We start from the raw sequence: 20,813 nt of genomic DNA, 5'->3' as shown, positions 1-20,813 counted from the left end.
CACAGGTTACCTTCTACAACCAACCCCAAAGGTTTGGATATACTCACCAATAGGGATGAGCGAGTGAGATTTTTAAATTTGATCTTGCGGCGAATCGGACCTTTCTCGCTTACCGAACATGTAATTCGCCATGAGGTCGTGTTCTTGCCGAAGTACCGAGGGAAAAAGCAGGGGGCGGGAACGCCGAGAGATTTCGGTGGGAATCACGGCTGGGAGCAAATCATTTGCTCCCACGATGCAGAGCAAGGCCCAGCAGCCAATCAGGAGAGACCAGAGCACAGGCATATATGTATAGGGAAGGAGGGAGAGGTTAGTCACATTGATCTTGTATAGTGTGTAGAGGATAGATGCAGGGAAAGACTTTTAGTGTGACAGGGACAGTGTGGGAGCCTTATTAGTTCATTATTAGTTGCATCGTTCATTGTTTTATAGGGCATTTTCTTTTACATGAGCTACTAGCTAGTCAGTTTTGTTAAATTGTCAGCAGTCAGGACATTTAGTGCAAGTTATATTGTGTGTATTATACTCTTAGGTGCTGTTCACTGACTGCACATGCACTGAAGGTACAATTGTGGTTGCTGCTACTTACTTAAATACAATAGAATACAATAAATAAATACAGATATTTCAGTGTTTGATACCTGTTCCTATTTACGAAAAAAAACGTTTGGTACTCCATTCACTAAAATTGTACACTTCTGGGTGGAAATTGACGGTGCACTACACCCAGCTCTAGATGCCAGTTACCAATGCGTTCCACGCTCCGTCCCGGGGCCTACCGCTTCCTCCTGCTGCTGCCGCCTGTCAGTACTCCATTCACACTTCTAGGTGACATTGATGATGCACTACACCCAGCTCTCCATGACACTTACCAATGTGCTCTCCCTGGCAATAGCTGACCAGAGGCCACACACTGCTAAAGCTCTCACTGACCCACGCTCCGTCTATGGTGCTCCATCCTTTTGCCTAATGTCACCGCACTACTTCTCCACAACTTTATAGGTGGCATTCCTAACACGTCATCCAAATCATGATGCCAGCTAGCAATGCGTTCTCCTACTGTTTTGATGGCAGAGACTGATGCTAGTGGGTTGAGTTCACAGGTAGCGCCACCTTCTCAATCTCAGAATGTTTATGCTGCCTTCTGTACGCTGTCCATCACGCAAAAATCCTATTTGCCTGCTGTCACTTTGCCTGCCATTTTCTGGAAAACCACAAGGTCTATTGTAACTTTTGTATTTTTTTCTTGTTGCCACTGTTCTCCTACACATACCTAGGAAATGTGGTGGTTCTAACATGTATAGGGGCTTTGCTGTACTGTTTAAAGTCAGCCTATTGACTTTAATGAAATTTGCGGAATCGGTTCGCTGAAATTTCGCGAACCCATTGGTAGTTCCAGGAAATTTTCGTGAGACTGTCAGAGGCCTTCTCGCTCATTCCTACCTACCAACCTGGTCAGTGTTTCTCAACCAGGGTTCCCCCAGAGCTTGCTAGGGGTTCCTTGAGCAATGAACAGTTTGTAGGATTAAGTAATACCAATGATCTTTTGGCCGTTTGTGATCATGACATTCTCCCCAATAGTCAGAGGCATTCTTCCTACTGAGCACCACACTAATGTACTGTGAAATGTGTATATAGTAATTAGAGCAGGGGTTCCCTGAAGACCTAAAAGGTATTTTAATGGTTTCCCCATAATAAAAGGTAGTGAACTGTACGCTTTTTATTAAAATTCTCTTTTCCTAAATGAGAATTAGTTGATAAAAGGAATTAATCTATCGACATTGGTCTCCATGAAGTACAGGAATTGTGGTATAGTGTTTGTCTGAATCTATTTACAGACCTAAGCCTTAAAAAGCAATTTGTAGTTTTGTCACTTTTCTTTGTGTCTTTCTCAGTTCATTGCAAATGAACACATTGCGTAACACAGTTGCTTAGGTGAAAAATGTTTGCTTTAAGATTTTGAATCTTGACCTTTTGTTGGTAAACTGCTACCTCTAATTCTAACCTTGAGGAAGTCAACATTTTTCATCCATTGCTGGATGATTGACAAGAATGTAGGATTGATCTTCATAAAATAAACATTTACTGTTTCACTTCAACCAGGAACCAGTCTGCAGGTGCTGTCCCATCATTGATGACAAAGACCAGCCCATTGGGTGTCTCTCCACAAAACTGATAGCTTAAACCTTATAAATCCATGTGTTTCCTATGTTTCCCATATTGTATTTTGAAAGGTAGGTGATGCTTAGAAATCTGCTAAGGAAAGCAAAATGCTTTTTTTTTTCTTATCATTAGAAATGAATATATAAGTAAACTGTAGTATATATTTATATTTGATTCTTTTTTTCTAGGCGCACAAGAAGAAAAAATGAAGTTTATACTAATATGCATTGTGATCCTTTTGGCATCTGATACAGAAGCATTTACAAAAGAAGGTAAGTTTTCTTTATTGTTTACCACACAAGTAAAATGATTAAATTAAAAATGTATAAGAATTTTTTGAGTAAAAAGCTAAAAATCAATTAGATGATTTGAAAAATAAAGTTTATTATCAGCTTAAATTTATAATATATTGCCATTTATTGAATTACTATGTAATTGGGTATCCTCATATTTTTTCTGTAGCCCTAAAGCTTCTCTTAGCCTAGAAAAACATACTTGAGCATGTAGCAGTTGCTTTGAAAACAAACCCAGATTGACATGTTTCAGAAGAGCCCATCGCTCATAAATCAGAATTATACTGCCCATACGTAGAGTGAAAAAACGAATTCTGCCAATTCTAAGCATCTCTTTCATGTATTGCGTTGATGCTGATGGAGGAGAAAGAGTACCACAGTTGTGGCAATTTTTTTTGGCCAGTATTTAATTGTTTTAAAGTTACACACGTTTGTAATTTTAATATTTCTTATTAAAGCTGTTTTTTATGGATACATAAAAATGGTGAAAAGGTGCATACATAATCTCTTGACAATTCTATAAATTGATGTAATTATTATGCCTAAAAAATCCCCATGTCTTCCCTATCTTTGTTTGTATGAAATATTGTTAATTGGAATATGGCATTGCTTTCGTATGATGGGACAATTTTTAGCTTCTTTTGAAATGAGTCACTGGGCCACAGTTAGATTTAATCTTTGTCTGTTTCCAGCCACACACTAGTTTTAAGCTTCTAACTTCAAATCCCCTAGAATCCCCCATGTTGCAGGCCAAAACTGATTGTTAATTATCAATATGAGCTTAAAAACCATAATGTGTTTGCATTGTTTCCATTTTTTATTGACAGATTTCAGCTTAATGTTTTTTAGATACAACAAACTTAGTAGGTCGGTCTAACTGATATTGTAGTTGTAGTTGGTGGTCAAAACCAGCAATTTGACATGACCATTTGGTATATTTCTAAGGAACTCAATTACTAAGATGATTCCTGCTTGGTTTATAAGTTTGCACAGCTGCTCTGGTCATTATGATATATATCAAACAATCTTCTCCATCTGGATCTTGGCTCGCACCAATCCTCCATGGCCAGGTGCTGTTCCAAATCATTTTGTCATAGTTTGGGTCCCTACTTGCAGACAGCAACACTGTGGAATTATAAATAGAAACACATATACATATATATCTCCACACCTAATTAGGTCTAAATAATTATACTAAAATTCTCCTGGCAGAATTTTAACACAATCATTTCTTTACTGATTTATAAGACATTGAAGATAATTTTTTTCACTTTTTTTTTCTTAGATGAGCTGAAAGAAGTTGATGCCAGTATGCTTCAAGACAGCGTGATACAGGCGAAGCATTTAGTCGACAAGGCTTACACAGAAACTAGAAACAAGTAAGATAAGTTTGGGATATTCAAATTCAAATTTTGTTTTGAAAATTGCATGAAGGCATAACTACTATCAAATGGTAATCAGAATAGCAGTTGCTAACTAATTCTGATGTTTTCTGATACAAACCAACGGATTAGCATTATAGTTTGGATTGATGATGGAGGATATACAGGAACCCATCTATTGCATGGAGAGCCTGATATAGTCTACAATTTTACATTTATGAAAGGAGTCCTATAGTCTTGGTTTATGTTATCCAAAAATTTGTTGTTGTGATTGATTGATATTCTGAACACCAACCTAAATCAAAATGTTACAAATAAATCTGCATTCAGGATTTAGACTGAAAATGTCAGAGAGGAGCAGGCATGCCACTGGTAATGGTGCAGGAAGTGGAACTGATGGATTTGGTAGGAGTGAGCTGGAGTTGGGTAGGCAAGCCAAATATCCACAGCATGACAACTAGAATGTAAGCGGCTGGTTCCCCTGTGTTTTTATATATTATATAGATATAGTTATATAAAACAAAGGTAAACCAGTCTCTTGCATTGTATTAGATGCATATGTGCTAGTTAATAACATGTTCTTGGTCTTCTCAGGCTGAAGCAACGATTGAGAAGAGAAGCTGTCAGTTCCTCTGATGCCATGGCATTTTTTAAACAACCCGTAGCTTTGAGCAGGAACGCCATTAGAGCTGCAGATTACATGGATGTCACCCTCCAGATTCTCTCAGAGAAACTGAAATACATCTACCCTGGGCCCTTCAATATTTCAGGTATCACTTTAAAATCAATTTCACAATTGTCCTCAAAACAAAATTACTAAATTGTTTTAAATGTAAAGTTTCTATAATTGATTATCACCCTGTATATTAGTCCACTGTAAGAGTAACTGTAATGCATTGTAGATGTGGCTGTTTTTTCCACCTTCAATTAATTTGTTAACTGAATAAGTTGTCCTTTCAGACTTAGAGACCACAGTTTGCAAACCATATAGAATAAAACCTGGTTGTCAATTATAATTGAACAATTATTTAAATGTATTTATTAAAAGTGTTATTACACATAAAAAAGGCAGTAAATAGGTAGCCTTCCCAGTGCTGGGTCTTTGTACCTCTCAGTGGTTCCTTGTAACTCCCTGAGAAATCCAAATGGTTCAGTGCCTAAAAAACAACTTTGATTGGGTCATCAGATATTATTTTAATGAAAGGTGCATACTTTAAAAAGCTGAAAACATTATTTGAAATTATACTTGGACATTCACCCCCTGTCTTGTTGAACTCCTTTTTTCCCATAAAACACCTACCCCACTTACCAGCCATCATCTTACCCCTGTTTTTCTCCCCCAAGAAACACACTGACACCTGCTGGACTCAAAATGACTGTCAAGCAGCCGTTTATAAACAATAAATAAAACCATTAAATAATAATAACTATAAATAACCATAATTACCATAAATATAACCATAAATAACCTTTGTTTAATTACAATAAATTAACACAATTTACATACATTTGCATATGTTTATACATATAATTACCATACAAAATTTTCCACCTAATGTATACAACCTTTCACAATCAATTACAACCGTATGAAACACATATTAACCCCCCAGTTGAAAAATCGCGCCCAATTGCACCATGTTTAGAGATGATGTCCACCAACATCTCTAAACTTAACCAGCCAGGTTGCAGACTAGGAGAGATAAAGTCCACCCAACTAAGTATCACATCCATTTAACACTGGCCCCTAGCCACCCAGCACCGCCTCAGGGGCCCCACACTATAAAACCTTTAAAGTGGCACCCTACCGTTGGGTTGCCCTTCCAAAATTACCATTAGGACTCTTGCCCTCCTAAACCCCAACTGCCCCTCATTTTAAACAGGGAGGGTGGGAATTTTCCTTTCCCGCAAAATCTGTCCCTTCACTTCCAACTTGCCCCTTATTCAATCCTTCTGTTCTCCTCCCTTGTCATTTCCAACCTGACCCCTCTGTAAACCAACCCCCCACCCGTGCACTAAGCCAACTTAACCCTTTACTCACTTACACGGGTCTGCCCTCTCACCCTATCATGCAGGCCCTATGCCTATTCCCCTCCGGGCCTCACTTAAAAAGCAAAACTGAAACATTTTACCCAGCTCCTATTGATTTTCTATTGTCTGTGTACACTGCATTAGGTGTACATCCTGTTTTTTTTTTTGGCATATGAAAAATAGACAATAGTCTGCCAAGGAAGATGCAGCTCCTGCCACTGAAGAACCATCGTGGGACCTGAAGGAATTACTGAAGCAGGGCACTCATTTAGGTAAGTATACCATAATATATATACTGTGCATGCTTGCACAATATGGCAGGACAACTTATAGTTTTAGAACATATTTTGCAGCATTGCAAATGTGAAATGGAACTGAGAGCTCCATCTGATGGTTGCATATCATAATGCATAATATTTCCGTGCAGTGTTTTATATTCTTTCATAGAAATTTTGAAGATGGTCTGTCCCCCATGCTGCTTATTTGTTGTGCTAAAGTCAATTAACAGTATCAGAAGTTGTTAGCAATAAAACAAGTCTGCAAAAAATAAACTCCATGTTCTATGCCGTATTTTAAAAGTGCTACTGTGATATTCAACACTTTTAGAAGTAAACCCGTTTACTCCACATAAATCATCTGTAGAAATGATATGATATAGAGAGTTATACCAACAAAAAGATCGCTTTAGATCTCTACAGTCCAGTATACATTTAGCTTGCTGATAACTTTCATCCAAAGTTTCTTTCTTCCCTTGTTACATTTTCTTCTGTGTATTTTCCTGTATCCAACTATACTTTGTCTTATTTTTTTATTTTAATTTCATATAAGGAATGTGATACTACTGACTATTAATATCATGATACATTTTATTATTATCATTTATAGTGCCAGTGTATTACGCAGCACTGCACAAATATATATATTGTCCATCTATGTTAAACATAATAAAATACATATGTTGTTCAGTGACAAACTTCTCAAACTGTGGGGGCCGAATCCAGCTCCATTTCATTTAAACTGAAGAGAACTTTTTTATTGAACAATTTTATGAGGATTTATGCTTTCCTCCAGTTTTCAGTATTACACTTTGGGAATACATGGAAATGACTATGCTCCTGTTCTTGTCTAGATGTGCTGACTGCTGAGCAAAAGGAAATCCTTAATAAACTGACAGGGTGTGCATACCAGTTTCTCCCCAAGGTCTGCCGTCCCTCTCTCTACCGAACTATCAATGGAGAATGTAATAACAGGTATGTAACACTGTATTAGCATTCTCTGCCACATTCACTGTATTCATATATTTATGTATTTATATTCATATAAAGGCTTCCAATTTAACAGTCTCATAGACAACGCTGGAAACTTTTTTCTATTGATAATAAAGTGAAGGGTAAAACCTATTTTATGTTATTTATCCAGGGAAATCTAGGGAAAATATTTAAAGAACTTACAGAACAGTCAAAATCTACCTACTTATCTAGCAGGATCCAACTTGACTAGTGGTCAAGGAAAAAGGACAAAAACATAATTCAAAGTACCAGTCCAAGTCTGAGTTCAAGAAGCAAACACAAATGACGTACTATGGCTAAAGCAGTGAAATAGAACCTATTAGTCGGGAGTAAGTGGAGGTTCACAGTTTCTTATAGTGAATTTACTGCATTGTAAAATAGTAATGCCAAATGGCAAGACTATACATGCACACCATGGCTCACCACATGCATGAAAATCAGGCTTTGGTGTTTAGCCTCCATTAAGCAGAGATAATTGTTCCTTGATTAGAGGGCAGCTGGCCATGGATTGGTCATATGACTGGGTTCTCTTCTCTTCCTGCATTTTTTCTTTTCACACAATGTGCCTGATTTAATAAAGCTCTCCAAGGCTGGAGAGCATACACTATCAGTAAAGCTGCGTGATCCAGCAAACCTGGAATGGATCTGGTCCAAGATTCAAAACATTTTCTAGCAAATAGCAAATGACTTTAAAGAAATCCATTGCAGGTTTGCTGGATCACCAGCTTCACTGAAGAAAGTGTATCCTCTCCAGCCTTGGAGAGCTTTAATAAATCAGGGCCAGTGTCTATACATGTGCTCTCGCTTTGCTGGTTTTAGGACTGCAAAGCCAGCGCACCACAACAGAACTGTGCATTATGGCAAACATCTTTTGAGGGCTCACAACAAAGCAATCATAGCATTAATTTTATTCCACTTTATGTTAGCCCATAAAGGGTTTATTGCCAAGCTTCCTGTATTATCCATTGCCTTTTGCAAATACTTACTTGGTTTACATGTACAATTAACAGGAAAAATCCAATCCTTGGTGCCTCAAACACAGGCTACAAACGTATTCTTCCACCAGAATATGAAGATGGTATTTCCCTTCCCAGAGGATGGACAGAAAGTCAAAAGATCAATGGATTTCCTCTACCTAAGGTAGCGTTAGCTGGCAAAAGTTCAATTCATACTTCGTGTGTACAGTCACCAAATCTTTGCTACATTAAGCAAAAGGGGGAGGATAAAATAAATGTAAAAGCTTAGATTTTACACAAGTCAGTGTGGTCAGAGTCTGTACCAAACAACTTACCAACCAGATGGAGTGTCTCTAGGCCCCTAGGAATATAGACCAGGTCCTATGTGACCCACACCACTGTTCGCGAAATACTGCTATGCCACAGGTAAGATTCATTATTAATGATCCTGGTATCTCTTTTACTGCTACAGTACACCAGTACATTAAAAATATGTTTTTCATGAAAGGGCATAAAAATGTATATGTATACATATATGTATATATAAATAAATAAGTATATATATATATATATATATATATATATATATAGTAGTAATTGTGAAGCTGGTACTACATATCCTGGCAGCCCTGTGGGAGGACAGAAGTGTGGGCATGATAGAAATAATTTAGATTGTCCTCCACTAAATGTATGCCAGTCGCCTCTGAAAGGTGGACGATTTCCATAGACAACAGTGTACAACATAATACAAGGAAACATTCCTAGGGAAGTTTGGTGACAATGGGTTGTAGATATTGATTGGTAATTTTGGTACTACTGTCGCTATTCCTGTGGACCTAATAACAACATTTTCCTTTACCAGGCACGTGAAGTATCCAATGAGATTGTCAGATACACTACCAACTCATTAGTGGTGGATACAGACAGGTCCCTCATGTTCATGCAGTGGGGACAGTTTCTTGATCATGACACTGACCTCTCCCCTGATACTCCATCAAGATCAGCATTCTTTGAAGGGGTGGACTGCGAAACCAGCTGTGCTAGGGCACATCCCTGTTTTCCTCTGTCGGTAAGGATTCACAAACTGCCACAATTCAAGGGAGAGTATAATACTGTCAGACCTTATCTATTTATTATGGTATTCCTTTTAGTCACTGATCCATCACAGCATCCTCATCTGACAAAACACACGTTTAACTTTCTTTTGCTTATTTGAGTATAACAGCCTGTGCTAGTGCTTTTTGTTCCATATTTAAAATAATATATATTAGTTTTTTGATATTTTATGCAGTTTAATAACTTTTGCTATCCTCAGTTATTTCTAAAGGTATATCTGTTATAGTTGAACAGAAGCTATCAGCTTCATTCACCAAGTTCTACTCCTTTTTTTTTAACTTAGAGTGTTTTTCGGCATGTGTATTTGGCGTAGTTTGGATTATTTAATTTTAATTTACCCTGATTTCCTACCCCAGTAAGACCTACCCCAAAAATAAGCCCAAGCATTATTTTTCTGTATTTTTGAGGATGCTCGAAATATAAGTCCTACACCGAAAATAAGCTCTACCCCAAGAATAAGCTACAATATATATAAATACATGGACAAGAGGTGTTCATTTAAAGTGGGTGCTATTGTTAGACATTAAGAAATTGGGGCTAATGGTTCAAGATGGATTTCAGGGTTTGGAGCGTTATGATGATGTTCCATATTGTAATGATATGACTGTATTTAAAAAAAATGTTGATTTTGGTTTCTGAATATCACAAGAAATTTATGATGGATTTCAGGGTTTGGAGAGTTATGATGATGTTCCAGAATGTGATGACTATATTTGAATAAATGAGGATTTTTCTGTTCAAGAATAAATGTTGATTGTTGTTCATGAATAAGACTTGCCCTGAAAACAAGGCCTAGTGCATTTTTTGGAGCAAAGAAATAATATAAGACTCTGTCTTATTTTTGGAGAAACGGTAGTTTTATTTCATTTCATCTTGTGTATGTAATTGTTGTTTATTTTCTCTTTAGATGTTTTATTTTACTTTGTGTGGGAAAAAAATGTGAAACAAAGATACTAATCAGTGGCAAGAACAGACCCATGGTAGTTAAATGAAACTTAGGTCACACTTTAGGAGATTTGTGAAGAACCCCTAAAAACCAACAAACACTGTCAATTTTATTTTCTCTTTAGACTCCATTGTAATTTCACAAAATCTTCATTTTTCTCATCTGTATATTACCATAACATTAGGTGTACTGAGCCTGTGTAAATCAACCACCTACACATTTTTACAAAATTACTGTTAATAAATTTTTACTTCTCCACAATATAATTCGAGTTGATAGTACCGATTATGCAAGAGATGAGCAGATTATTCTCAATTTTCATTATGAGAAAGTTTTTATGCCTTACAAAATCTATTTCACTATGCTGAAAATGAAAATGTCTTCTAACAAAAACTGAACTTTAAATGTCCTAACAAATGTAAGCTAGTTGTTAAGACAAATCATAAGACAAAAAAGTTTCTATTTATTAGCCTAGGACAAAGAAAGCACTTTGTTACCAACATAATAGAAAAACCTTGTATCTCCCTAAACAAATTTCAGATTAGAAAATTACTCATAGAAGTATAGTTCAGTTAAAAGGTGCAAGTTGACAGCACAGAGTTTGGCCTGGGCCTTTGGTAATAAAAAAGGTCAATTTAACCATAACAAAGTAAATACAGTTTAAACAATGTACACTAAAGTATGTCATTGTATAATGCAGAAAGGGTGCAAATGCTGCAATAGTAAAGAAAAGAGTACTGTGTGTTTGTACATGTGTGTGCTTTTCTCACGTATTGGCAATGTATTTTCTTTCCAGATTCCACTAAATGACCCCAGGATCAAAAACCAGAGTGATTGTATTCCACTTTTTCGCTCAGCACCAGTGTGCAATCTGGTTACTCCTTTACGAGAGCAGATCAATGTCCTGACATCATATGTGGATGGAAGTCAGGTATACGGCAGTGACTCTGTGGCTGCTACCAAGCTTCGTAACCTGACCAATAATCTTGGTCTTTTGGCCATTAATCAGAAATACACAGACAATGGACGACCGTTTCTGCCATTTAGTGGAAATAACGCAGATATGTGCACTACAACAAACATGTCAGCTGGAATTCCTTGTTTCTTGGCAGGTGGGTTAATTTTTCGGGTATGATGACACTTTTTGTTGGCATGGTGTCATTAAGCTACGACTATTCACCTTTTTTGTTTTTGATTGCTACCAAAAGGAACATTGACTTGATTATGAGTCTTTTTATGCTCCGTTTCCACCTAAACACCACAGGATAATACAATATTAACTTTAATATTTGCAAATTTAAAATATGTGTAGTGGGAAGTGGATGTTCTGTTTCTAATTCAAAATAATACATTGTTCTAGGACCATTTAAAAGAGAAAAAAGGAAAGGTTGAATGAGAATTCAAGTATTGATTACAGGAAAGTTTAAAATAGAATATTCAGAAGAGCTAGCAGTGGCGAAGCACTGTGCTGATCAGAAGTTCTCATTGCTGGCATCTTGGTAGTGTGGTTTGAAAGTGGAGTTAGAAGTTTTTGGTACAGCTGCTTTAGGTGAAATCTAAGCTAAGACCACTGTAGGTTGGCTGTTAAATAAAGATTCTGATAAAGCAGGGGCAGGTAAGTATATACCCTGCCAGACTTACCTGTAAAGAATATTGTGGCCTCCCATGGGTATGTATCCTTTACATACCATGCATTACCATGCATTTTTTAAATGTTGGTTAACCTACCAATGATGTAAATTTAAAGGTATGATTAAGATTATTATAGAAATGATAACAAAAACAATAACAGTATTTTGGAAACAAATTTTAAAATAAATTTTAAATTATCATGGTTTGTTTGGGGGTTATTTGCAGTTTTAGATTAAAAGAGTTCCTCTTTTAAAAAGCACTTATTATATCAGAATGTTAGCATGTGTTGTAATAAATGTTACTTTTAACAGGAGATTCTCGTGTGAGTGAACAGCCTGGTCTTACAACGTTTCACACACTCTTTCTTCGGGAACATAACCGCATTGCAACACAGCTCCATACACTAAACCCTCATTGGTCTGGAGAAAAGCTGTACCAAGAGACCCGCAAAATCATAGGATGTATACTACAGGTGTGTAATCAAATTATCAATAAATCAAAAAGTTAATTCAATCCCGTGTTGTCATATGCAACTAAACCAGCCTCTGTGCATCCAATCAAAACGTGTGCAAAACCTTCCAATTTTTTTTCTTTAGAAAGCTCAAAGCAATTTTATTCTCAAAGCAGTATATAAAAGCCTGTCACCTGCTGTCTGTGTAGAATCAGAGGTCCCTTTGGTGAGGTCATTCAAACTGACTGAAATCTCAGGCTCTCCAATGGAATATGAGTTCTGCTAACTGCAGATTTACATAGAGTATTTGGACCACTACTTTATACTCCTGATGATGGGGAATCCTTTGGAATCTCAAAAAGCTTATTTTTTTACCTGAGACAAACAGTCATAGCAATATTCAAGCTTTAGTTTCTTCTTTATTTAAGTGCAAACCTTTGGCTTTTAATGGTGAAAAAAAATTAAAAATATTAGAAGATACTAAAAAGTGTTCATTCAGTCTTTACTGCTTAACCTAAATGAAAATACTCACTGGTTAAAGAGATGTGCACACATTTCGTTTATTCTTTCAGAAGGTATTGTCTAACTGGGGTTCCAAACCATCCCTACTATGTTAAAAAGTATACAAATACAATTGAATTATTAGAATTGTCAGTGCACTAATTAGTTTCATGCCTTTCTTTGGAATTGTCATTCAAAGCCTAATAAAAGCTGCAATGCTGAACAAAACATATTGATGTGAAAAGTGTATAGGGATGACTTGATGCTTTGAGAAGATGGTTGACGGTCGATGGTAAAGACTTCATTCTAAAAGTTATTTAATAAATGGTGGAATATAAAGCTTGACCAGGTGAAATTTCTAAATATTTAAATACATTGTAAAGTTAGGGGAATTAGCAGAATAGACTCTTTGTCTGTTTTTGTACAATATGCGACTAATTCATTTACAAATTCTTTCATTAACAGAAAATAACATACAAGGATTGGCTTCCCCTATTGCTTGGTGGTGAGATGTCTGGTGTTCTACCTACATATACAGCTTACAATGTTCAAGAGGACCCAAGAGTTTCAAATGTATTCACTATTGCTTTTCGTATGGGGCACACTCTGATCCAGCCATTCGTGTACCGTGTAGGAGATGGATATCAGCCTTTTAAAAAGGACCCTGCTGTTCCCCTTCATCAATTTTTCTTTGCTACTTGGAGGATAGTGAATGAAGGTAAACTAATCTATAATAATAATATTGCTTGTTAGGTAATCTACCCCATACACTAAAGATCTTAATTTATTAAAACAGATCTTGCACTGAAAGAAGCAAGGCCTGCATAATTCATCATGGCTCCATCTTTCACAATGTTTAGCCACACAAAAGTTAGAAAAAAAACCTGCAGGCAAAGAAGTTACTAAATACACTAATCTTACCTCCTCTTTCAGCTTGTGGCATGTAGGTGAAGATGATGTCACCTTCATTCCAGCATCTTTTTTCAAGATTTGTAAAATTTAACAACCAGGAAAAATTAGAGTTCTTTTACTAACAATATTTTGGATTGCTTTTTTTTTTTGTTGCAAGGTAGGGAACCCTAATTTATTAAGTGGAACTATAATTCCTCATTAAAACGAGAAACAGGCAGGTAGTTTATTGCGGAAGGGACAGGCAATAAAACATGCATATTTGCCTGTTCACATTCTTCTTTTTTGAGTACACAGAACACAAGTGCAGCTCAGTAGAGGATGCTGGGATCTGATAGGTATCCTGGCATCCCCAGAGGCTGCCAAGACTAAATGAACGGCTGCGTTCATAATTAGGAGTTACGTTGTCAAAACATTGTCAATTAAGATGGCCAAGGCTTGACAATCTGAAAGAGGAGCAGAAGAAGTTGCCTGTGATGGAATGGGGACTGGTGAGTGTATTTAAGAAATTGTGATCAGTCAGGTAAGGGTATTATATTGCAGAAAGGAAAACGCCTCTCTCTCCTGCAAAACAGTACCTTTCTGGCTGCAATTTTTTTAAAGTAATAGTTGTGTTTCCTTTTAATTTTTGCTAGTGTGTGTAAGGTCTATGTTAAAGAGAAACTAAACTCAAAAGTCCCTCAAAACAAAACCAAAAAAACACGTACCTGCAATTTTTTTCTCTTTTCACAAAAAGACTCCTTCTGCTCAGGCATGCTCAGAAGGAGAACCCAAGAGCCTCCTGGCATGTGTGACAAAGATATCCCGGGAGGCTTTGCGCTCCCAGAATTAGGGGGCAGCGCTGCACCTTTTATTTTTTTTTAAATAAAAGGGTGTTGCACTTAAAAAAAAAAACAATCAGAATTTTTACTTTATAAAAAAGGTTTGTCTACCCTTTTATGTAAAAGGAAAATTCTGAGTTTAGGTACGCTTTAAAGTATTTACCCTTTCTGGATGTTAGTGTGGGTCACCTAATCTGAAGTGTTCTTTAGGCAGATTTACATTGGACTCAGGGATAAATGACCCACTACTAGAGAGCCAAAACAGTGAAATTAGGAAATTTGAGTAGCACTTTGCAGAAATCGAATACAGAATCAAATTCAAGTAAAGAAACTTTTTAAGCTGTACCCTCCTCATTTTCTTCTTGCAGGTGGAATCGATCCTTTGCTTCGGGGTATGTTGGCCAATTCTGCCAAACTAAACCAGCAGAATCAAATAGTGGACGATGAATTGAGGGAACGACTGTTTAAGCTGTTAAAGCGAATTGGTTTCGACTTAGCAGCAATAAATATACAAAGAGGACGAGAACATGGGTTGCCAGGTAACAATAAAAAATTGTGAAAGTCATCTTTATGTTGAAAAACAGTAAGATTAGGACATCTCTTCAATAAGGAACACATATATGTTCATTATGAAATTCTAGACTGAGATGCAAAGTATTTTAGATATAGACTAGGATCATATACACAGGACCAGTCCTTACATTACATACAGTATTTGTGCCTTGTATTTGCCATCCTCTCATATTACTCCATATATTTACCATCGGTTCTGTCTTTGTTCCCTGTCACATTCCTAGTCATGAAATCTTTTATTCTACTGGTGCCCACAGCTCAAAAGTATAAGTGTCACTTCCTGTAAAACAACCAGTGCTTTGGGGGACTCCCAAAAAAACCCCAAAAATTAACAATGTGGCAATGAAGCAGTCTCTAAAAAGTTCTTGCTAGAAAACTTTTACAATCCTATACAAAGTTGTATGAAAATTATGTATACCCCATTAAAAAGACTGACTTTTTATATAGTAGTAGTAGTTACAATGGTCGGTCGAGGAAAAAGTAATTTGGCTTCAGAAGCTGCTATGATTCATGTTAGCAGAAATAACTTTGTGGAGGGTTCTGCAGACCAGTGTATGCCATTTATTTGGTGACATTTTTGACCACTCTTTAATTAAAAATTACTTAAGTTGTAATATTTTTTTGAGTTTTCTTTCTTAGACTGCCTGTTTCAAATCTGCCTAAGAATTTTAATTGAAATCAAACCAGGGCTTGGACTAATCCAATCCATCTATTTTTTATAGCCATTCCTAATTTTTCTAGTTTGCTTTGGATCATTAATGCACTAAGGGGGATATTTAATTAGCAGATATCTAGTAATAATCAATTATTTTCCAGTCCCATAGGCATTCACAACCCTCTTTCTGTACATACTTTGGAAGTTCGGTCCAATCACCCTGTGGGAAGCTCATTAAGACTTGGCTGAAGTCATATAGAGAGCTCAGAAGTTTATGTACTGTGACCCTAAGAGGAGCAATGCAAGGACTAGTTGCAATTTTCACAATGTGTTTATTTTAGCACAGCTGCAGCTTGTTGGGCTACATTAGAAACTGACTAATCAGCTGTTTAATAAAATTACTCTCTAAGTATCATTTTTTCTTTCATTAAGGCTATCATGTTTTACTTTCATATAGGATACAATGCATGGAGGAGATTTTGTGGCCTTTCAGCCCCTAAGAATGTAGATGAGCTGGCTATTGTGCTAAATAATAGGACACTAGCCAAAAAGTTAATAGATCTGTATGGCACTCCTGAAAATATTGACATCTGGATTGGAGGAGTTTCTGAGCCATTGGTGCCAGGTGGAAGAACTGGAAAGTTGCTCTCTTGTCTTATTGGAGATCAGTTCCGCAGGGCACGTGATGGAGATTGGTATGCTTTATTTGATAGTATGGTGTGCAGTCTCATACACATAATTGGTTTATTACTAATATACAGGTAGTCTCCGAGTTAAGGACATTCGACATGCGAACGACTCCTGGATACGAACAGGGCTTCCCTGATCCCTTGTGTACAGGATGGAGGCTTAAAGGTGGGGGGGATTTGCATGACTTGCAGAAGAAATCTTTTGCTAAACACAGATGAGGTTGTGGGTAATCTTAAGAGCTGAGCTGATTTGTAACATCTTGTACCTCTTAAATCACCAAGACAAACTCCGCAGCTGTTTCATTTTGCATATCAAAGCACAGTTTGCTTCAGAAGTTAAGGAATGTCTAGGCTCAAAAAAAATTTTTTTTTTGATTTTGCTTTGTCACAGTGAGGATTTTATACAGTAACTGACACCACGCCGCCTAATAATATGTTCAGACAGACATCTGTCCTAATTGCATTTATTAAAATAATGTACCTGTTCCGACTTACATACAAATTCAACTTAAGAACAAACCTACAGTCCCTACCTCATATGTAACCTGGGGACTACCTGTATACAGTTAAGCATAATAGGTTTTTTTTTGTCATCTTTATAACCAAATATATATGTAAGGCATAAAATATTTATAATTGCTATTTATATAACTAGGTTCACTTTTCTGTGATCCTTTGAGTGTAGTTCTTTTATATCTGTGTATGTGTGTTTATGTGCATGCCAGCAAACTTCAAGATGAGCATGTGTCTGTTTATACACAGAAAGTATTATATGGATATTGACAACCCGCTGCATATAATAAATATAATATTTACATAAAAGTGCTTCCATCATATAAAGCATAAAGCACATATGGCCATAATGATGAACAAAGGATTAACCACATATTGATAAATTCACATTTTAATTTAGCTGCCAATTTTTTTTGGTCAGATCTGTTCTTAGCATTCTAGCTTGCTTAAGCTAAAGAAACGGGATAGGAGATAATTTATTAGTCATTGGAATGAGGTATTAGAACAAGTTTCTGATTGGTTCAAAATGTAAAGTTCTAACATGGGATTTTGGTTACAATACTCACGATAAATGTATACTTATATGAAAGTTACAATTTAATCTAGTTAATCTATTAATAATTTATTTTTCTGCTTAGGTATTATTATGAGAATGATTTTGTTCTCAGTTCAGACCAAAAATATTCCATAGAGAAAGTAACCCTGTCCCGCATAATCTGTGAAAATACAAACATCACTGAAGTCCCTCTAAATGTCTTCCTGGGAAATCGGTACCCTATGGATTTTGTTCCATGTTCCAGACTACCCCAAATGAACCTGTCCCCATGGAAGGAATCCCCAGAATTTGGTAAGTGCAAAAAAGCCAAACACTTTTACACAGCTTGCGTTGACATGGTAAAACTAAAGCTTCACTTGGTCTTGGTTTGGTGGATAAGCTGCTAATGGCCAAATTAAAAGGGTTCGCCCATTACCAGACAATTGTCCAAATTGTTCAGGTAAGAAAAGTAGCAATGATGTGGGTCAGTATGTTGTATTTGCTTTGTAAATAGGATGTGTAAGATGAGAGATTGCAGAAATCTACTGCTAGATGTAAAGATATTCATTTTCAGTGATTTTTTTTTTTATTAATATTTCAGACATTGTCAACTAAAAACTGCCAAGACCAAAAAGAACCAACTCTATTAAGGACAGATGACGCAATGACAACAAACTCCTCCACAATGCTCTGGGTTGTCTATACTTTTGTTTTCTTATTTTACAAACTAAACATTGTTCTTAAATCAATAGCTTTCCATACCAGTTCCCATCATTTATTATTTTTAATTTGCCTCAGTTTATTAATCTGCTGTTTTTACATCCCGTTCATAAAATATCATTACTATTATAATTCCAGTTCATCATTGGCAGCCTGATGTTTAGGAACTTGTTGGTTGGAAACTACTTGATTTTAATGCTTGGACGCAGTTGAGTGCATCTGTGCAATTGATGATGAAGAGTAGAAATATATAAATTTCAAAACAGAAATAAATTTTTATAAAAAAATCCACCTTTGTCCTCTGTTATTTGTAATAAAATTATTTATATTTTATAATCCGGACAGTATCTCTGCATAAGCAATATTCCTGCCGGTCATTATAACACATAAAGAGTTGTTTCATCTCATGCCTGAAAAACAGTCTTTACATTATAAAATAAATACTCCTACTTGCATTCTACATTACTACTGACGCTTCAGTTTCCATCAGCAACAACAACTAAAAATAACCATATGGAAAGGAGTAAAGCCCAAACCTTTAGACCAGATAACTGATCATAGTGTTACAGGATACATTTATCCAGGACCACCATCAGAAATGTTTGAACCCCGTACTAGGTAAACTTCCTGGCATCCCCCACCTCCATGTCTAAAAGTTTTAGCATTGCAAAAGTCAAGTATCTTGGCTAACCAGAAATGGAGCCAGATTTACTGTAAGTAGAAGGTCTCAGCTGGCCAGAAAATGAGCCAGGTGCAAATAGAAAGTCAGACTCCTCTTGTACCTGGCTCGCTTTCTGAGTAACCAGACCCTTCTCTTGCACTTTGATCTTTCTTGGCTAGACAAGTCCTTTCCTTCTACCTGCATCTCATTTCTTTCTAGAATAAGACCCTTTACTTGCACCTGGATCTCTTTCTGGTTAGCCAAGTGCAAGTGGAAAGCTTGGCAAGCCCACAAAATAGCTGACTCACACCTACACCTAGCTCTCAATCTGGATAGTCTGGCATACCCTTGCTCCACCCTTCTTTTTCCATTTTTTTCTCATTTTACTCTTCTTGAACTGTCTCTCTTCTCTCCCCTGTTTTTCCCTGCGACTCTCTCAACTCCATTTTTCTTTCCCTGTATTTCACATTTCTTTACACTTCTTTTCCAATATCTCTCACTGCTTCAACTGAGATACATACTTTACAATATAAAACAGGAACATTACATTCAATCAATTATAAACCTAGGACACAAGATGTTTCCATTACCAGTAACAATTAAAAAAGAGAGGAGGGGGAGAGGGGATAGAAGGGGTAGATGGAGTGGGGAGAGAGAAAAAGAGAGAAGGGAGAAAGGAGAGAAAAGAGATAGAGGGACAGGTGGAGAAGGAAAGGGGAAAGTGAGAGAGAGCATGAGGGGGGAGATTGGAGAGGAAGACAGAGAGAGAGAGAAAGACAGGGACAGACAAGGGGAGAGAGAAAGGGGGTAAGAAGAGAGAGAGAGGAAAGAGGAAGAGTTGAAAGGAAGCAGAGGGAGAGAGGGGACAGAAGAGAGAGAAGAAGGAGGGTGACAGAGGAGACACCCAGCAAGAGATACTCTGACATCATTGCTATTTTCTATCCATAAATTAAATAAAATTATTAAATAGAGGAGAAGAAAAAAGTTTTAAAATTGGCATTGGAAAACATTTTATTAATCTCTTGCCATCTTTGCATTGGAAATATTATTTGTGAGCACTCTCACCTTGCAGCTCTAGGATTCTATTCTAAATGTCTTTGCTTTATGGCTTTTTTGTACTCTCATTGTGTTAATAAGAGTTCTTACAGCTAATCCATTTTCTCACAAAGGAACTTAGCAAACAAAAATGGGAAACGTATAATAGAATGCAAATCCATTTATTTACAAACTATATAAAATAGCATCATACTAATAAATTCTCCTCTGTGTGTGGAAAAAACCAGCAGATATTTCTGTAACAGAAGTTATAATGATTGATTCTGTTTTCACATTTGTACATGGCCTCCAGCAGGTGTGTTTATTACAAGAAGAGGAAGTTGAACATATTCACAGGGCAGCACAATGTTGTAACCCAGAATTTGCTAGCCATACTGGAGACTTGTAGTTCCCCCAGAGCAGGTGTCTGGCTTGCTGAATGGAATATCGAATAATGGGAGCTCTGTTATAATTGTGTGTACGGTGCCCAGCGTATGTCAATCAATTATTGCTTCACTATGATTGCTTTCATGCTAAATAAAGCTTGTGTCTGTAGCCAGCAATAAACAGAACATTGATTTACCTGTGTCCTGTAGCAATGGCGTCACTCATTCCCTACAGCTTACCGGGGGGGGGGGGTACATGCCAACACCACATAGAAGCCATTTATACCCCTGTAATTGATTCTCTCCTTATACAACCCACACACAGAGGCATTACAATGTTACTTTATGTAATAATAACACATAGTGGGGTCCATTTAAAAAAGTAGTGAATCTTACATACACTGATACATGCTCTGGCAGAGAATCTTCCAGGTCCAGTTGTTTCAATGACAGTGGTTAATTCTGTGTCAGGGAATGTTTCAGTGAATGTCAGATTTACAGCTTCATAAAAAGACCACAATGTCTGCAAAAATTACAGACAGTATTACCCCCTCCC

The 20,813-nt window shown here is 36.8% G+C and overlaps 1 protein-coding gene across 1 annotated transcript; it reads left to right on the top strand.

Moving 5' to 3' along the window:
* The first annotated feature begins 2,182 nt into the window (after positions 1-2,182).
* Positions 2,183-20,459, top strand: LOC140343339 (myeloperoxidase-like). Its single transcript, XM_072429994.1, has 14 exons — positions 2,183-2,234; positions 2,352-2,435; positions 3,742-3,835; positions 4,433-4,608; positions 6,999-7,119; positions 8,169-8,298; positions 8,977-9,183; positions 10,973-11,288; positions 12,120-12,280; positions 13,226-13,478; positions 14,859-15,029; positions 16,176-16,413; positions 17,559-17,767; positions 18,057-20,459. Exons 1-14 carry the CDS (start codon positions 2,198-2,200, stop codon positions 18,068-18,070), a joined length of 2,211 nt encoding a protein of 736 aa, XP_072286095.1. The 5' UTR covers positions 2,183-2,197; the 3' UTR covers positions 18,071-20,459.
* The last annotated feature ends 354 nt before the right edge of the window (positions 20,460-20,813 follow it).

Source organism: Pyxicephalus adspersus, chromosome 1 (genome assembly GCF_032062135.1).
Source record: "Pyxicephalus adspersus chromosome 1, UCB_Pads_2.0, whole genome shotgun sequence".
In the NCBI taxonomy this organism is placed as follows: domain Eukaryota; kingdom Metazoa; phylum Chordata; class Amphibia; order Anura; family Pyxicephalidae; genus Pyxicephalus; species Pyxicephalus adspersus.
The sequence above is the reverse complement of the archived record's forward strand: the minus strand, read 5'-3'. Positions and strand labels throughout refer to the sequence as shown.

Coding starts and splice junctions, on each gene's coding strand:
- LOC140343339 (XM_072429994.1), top strand. CDS start 2,198: ATGTGTTTCCTATGTTTCCCATATTGTATTTTGAAAG. Junction 11,289..12,119: donor AATTCCTTGTTTCTTGGCAG/GTGGGTTAATTT, acceptor TACTTTTAACAG/GAGATTCTCGTGTGAGTGAA. Junction 16,414..17,558: donor AGGGCACGTGATGGAGATTG/GTATGCTTTATT, acceptor TTTTCTGCTTAG/GTATTATTATGAGAATGATT.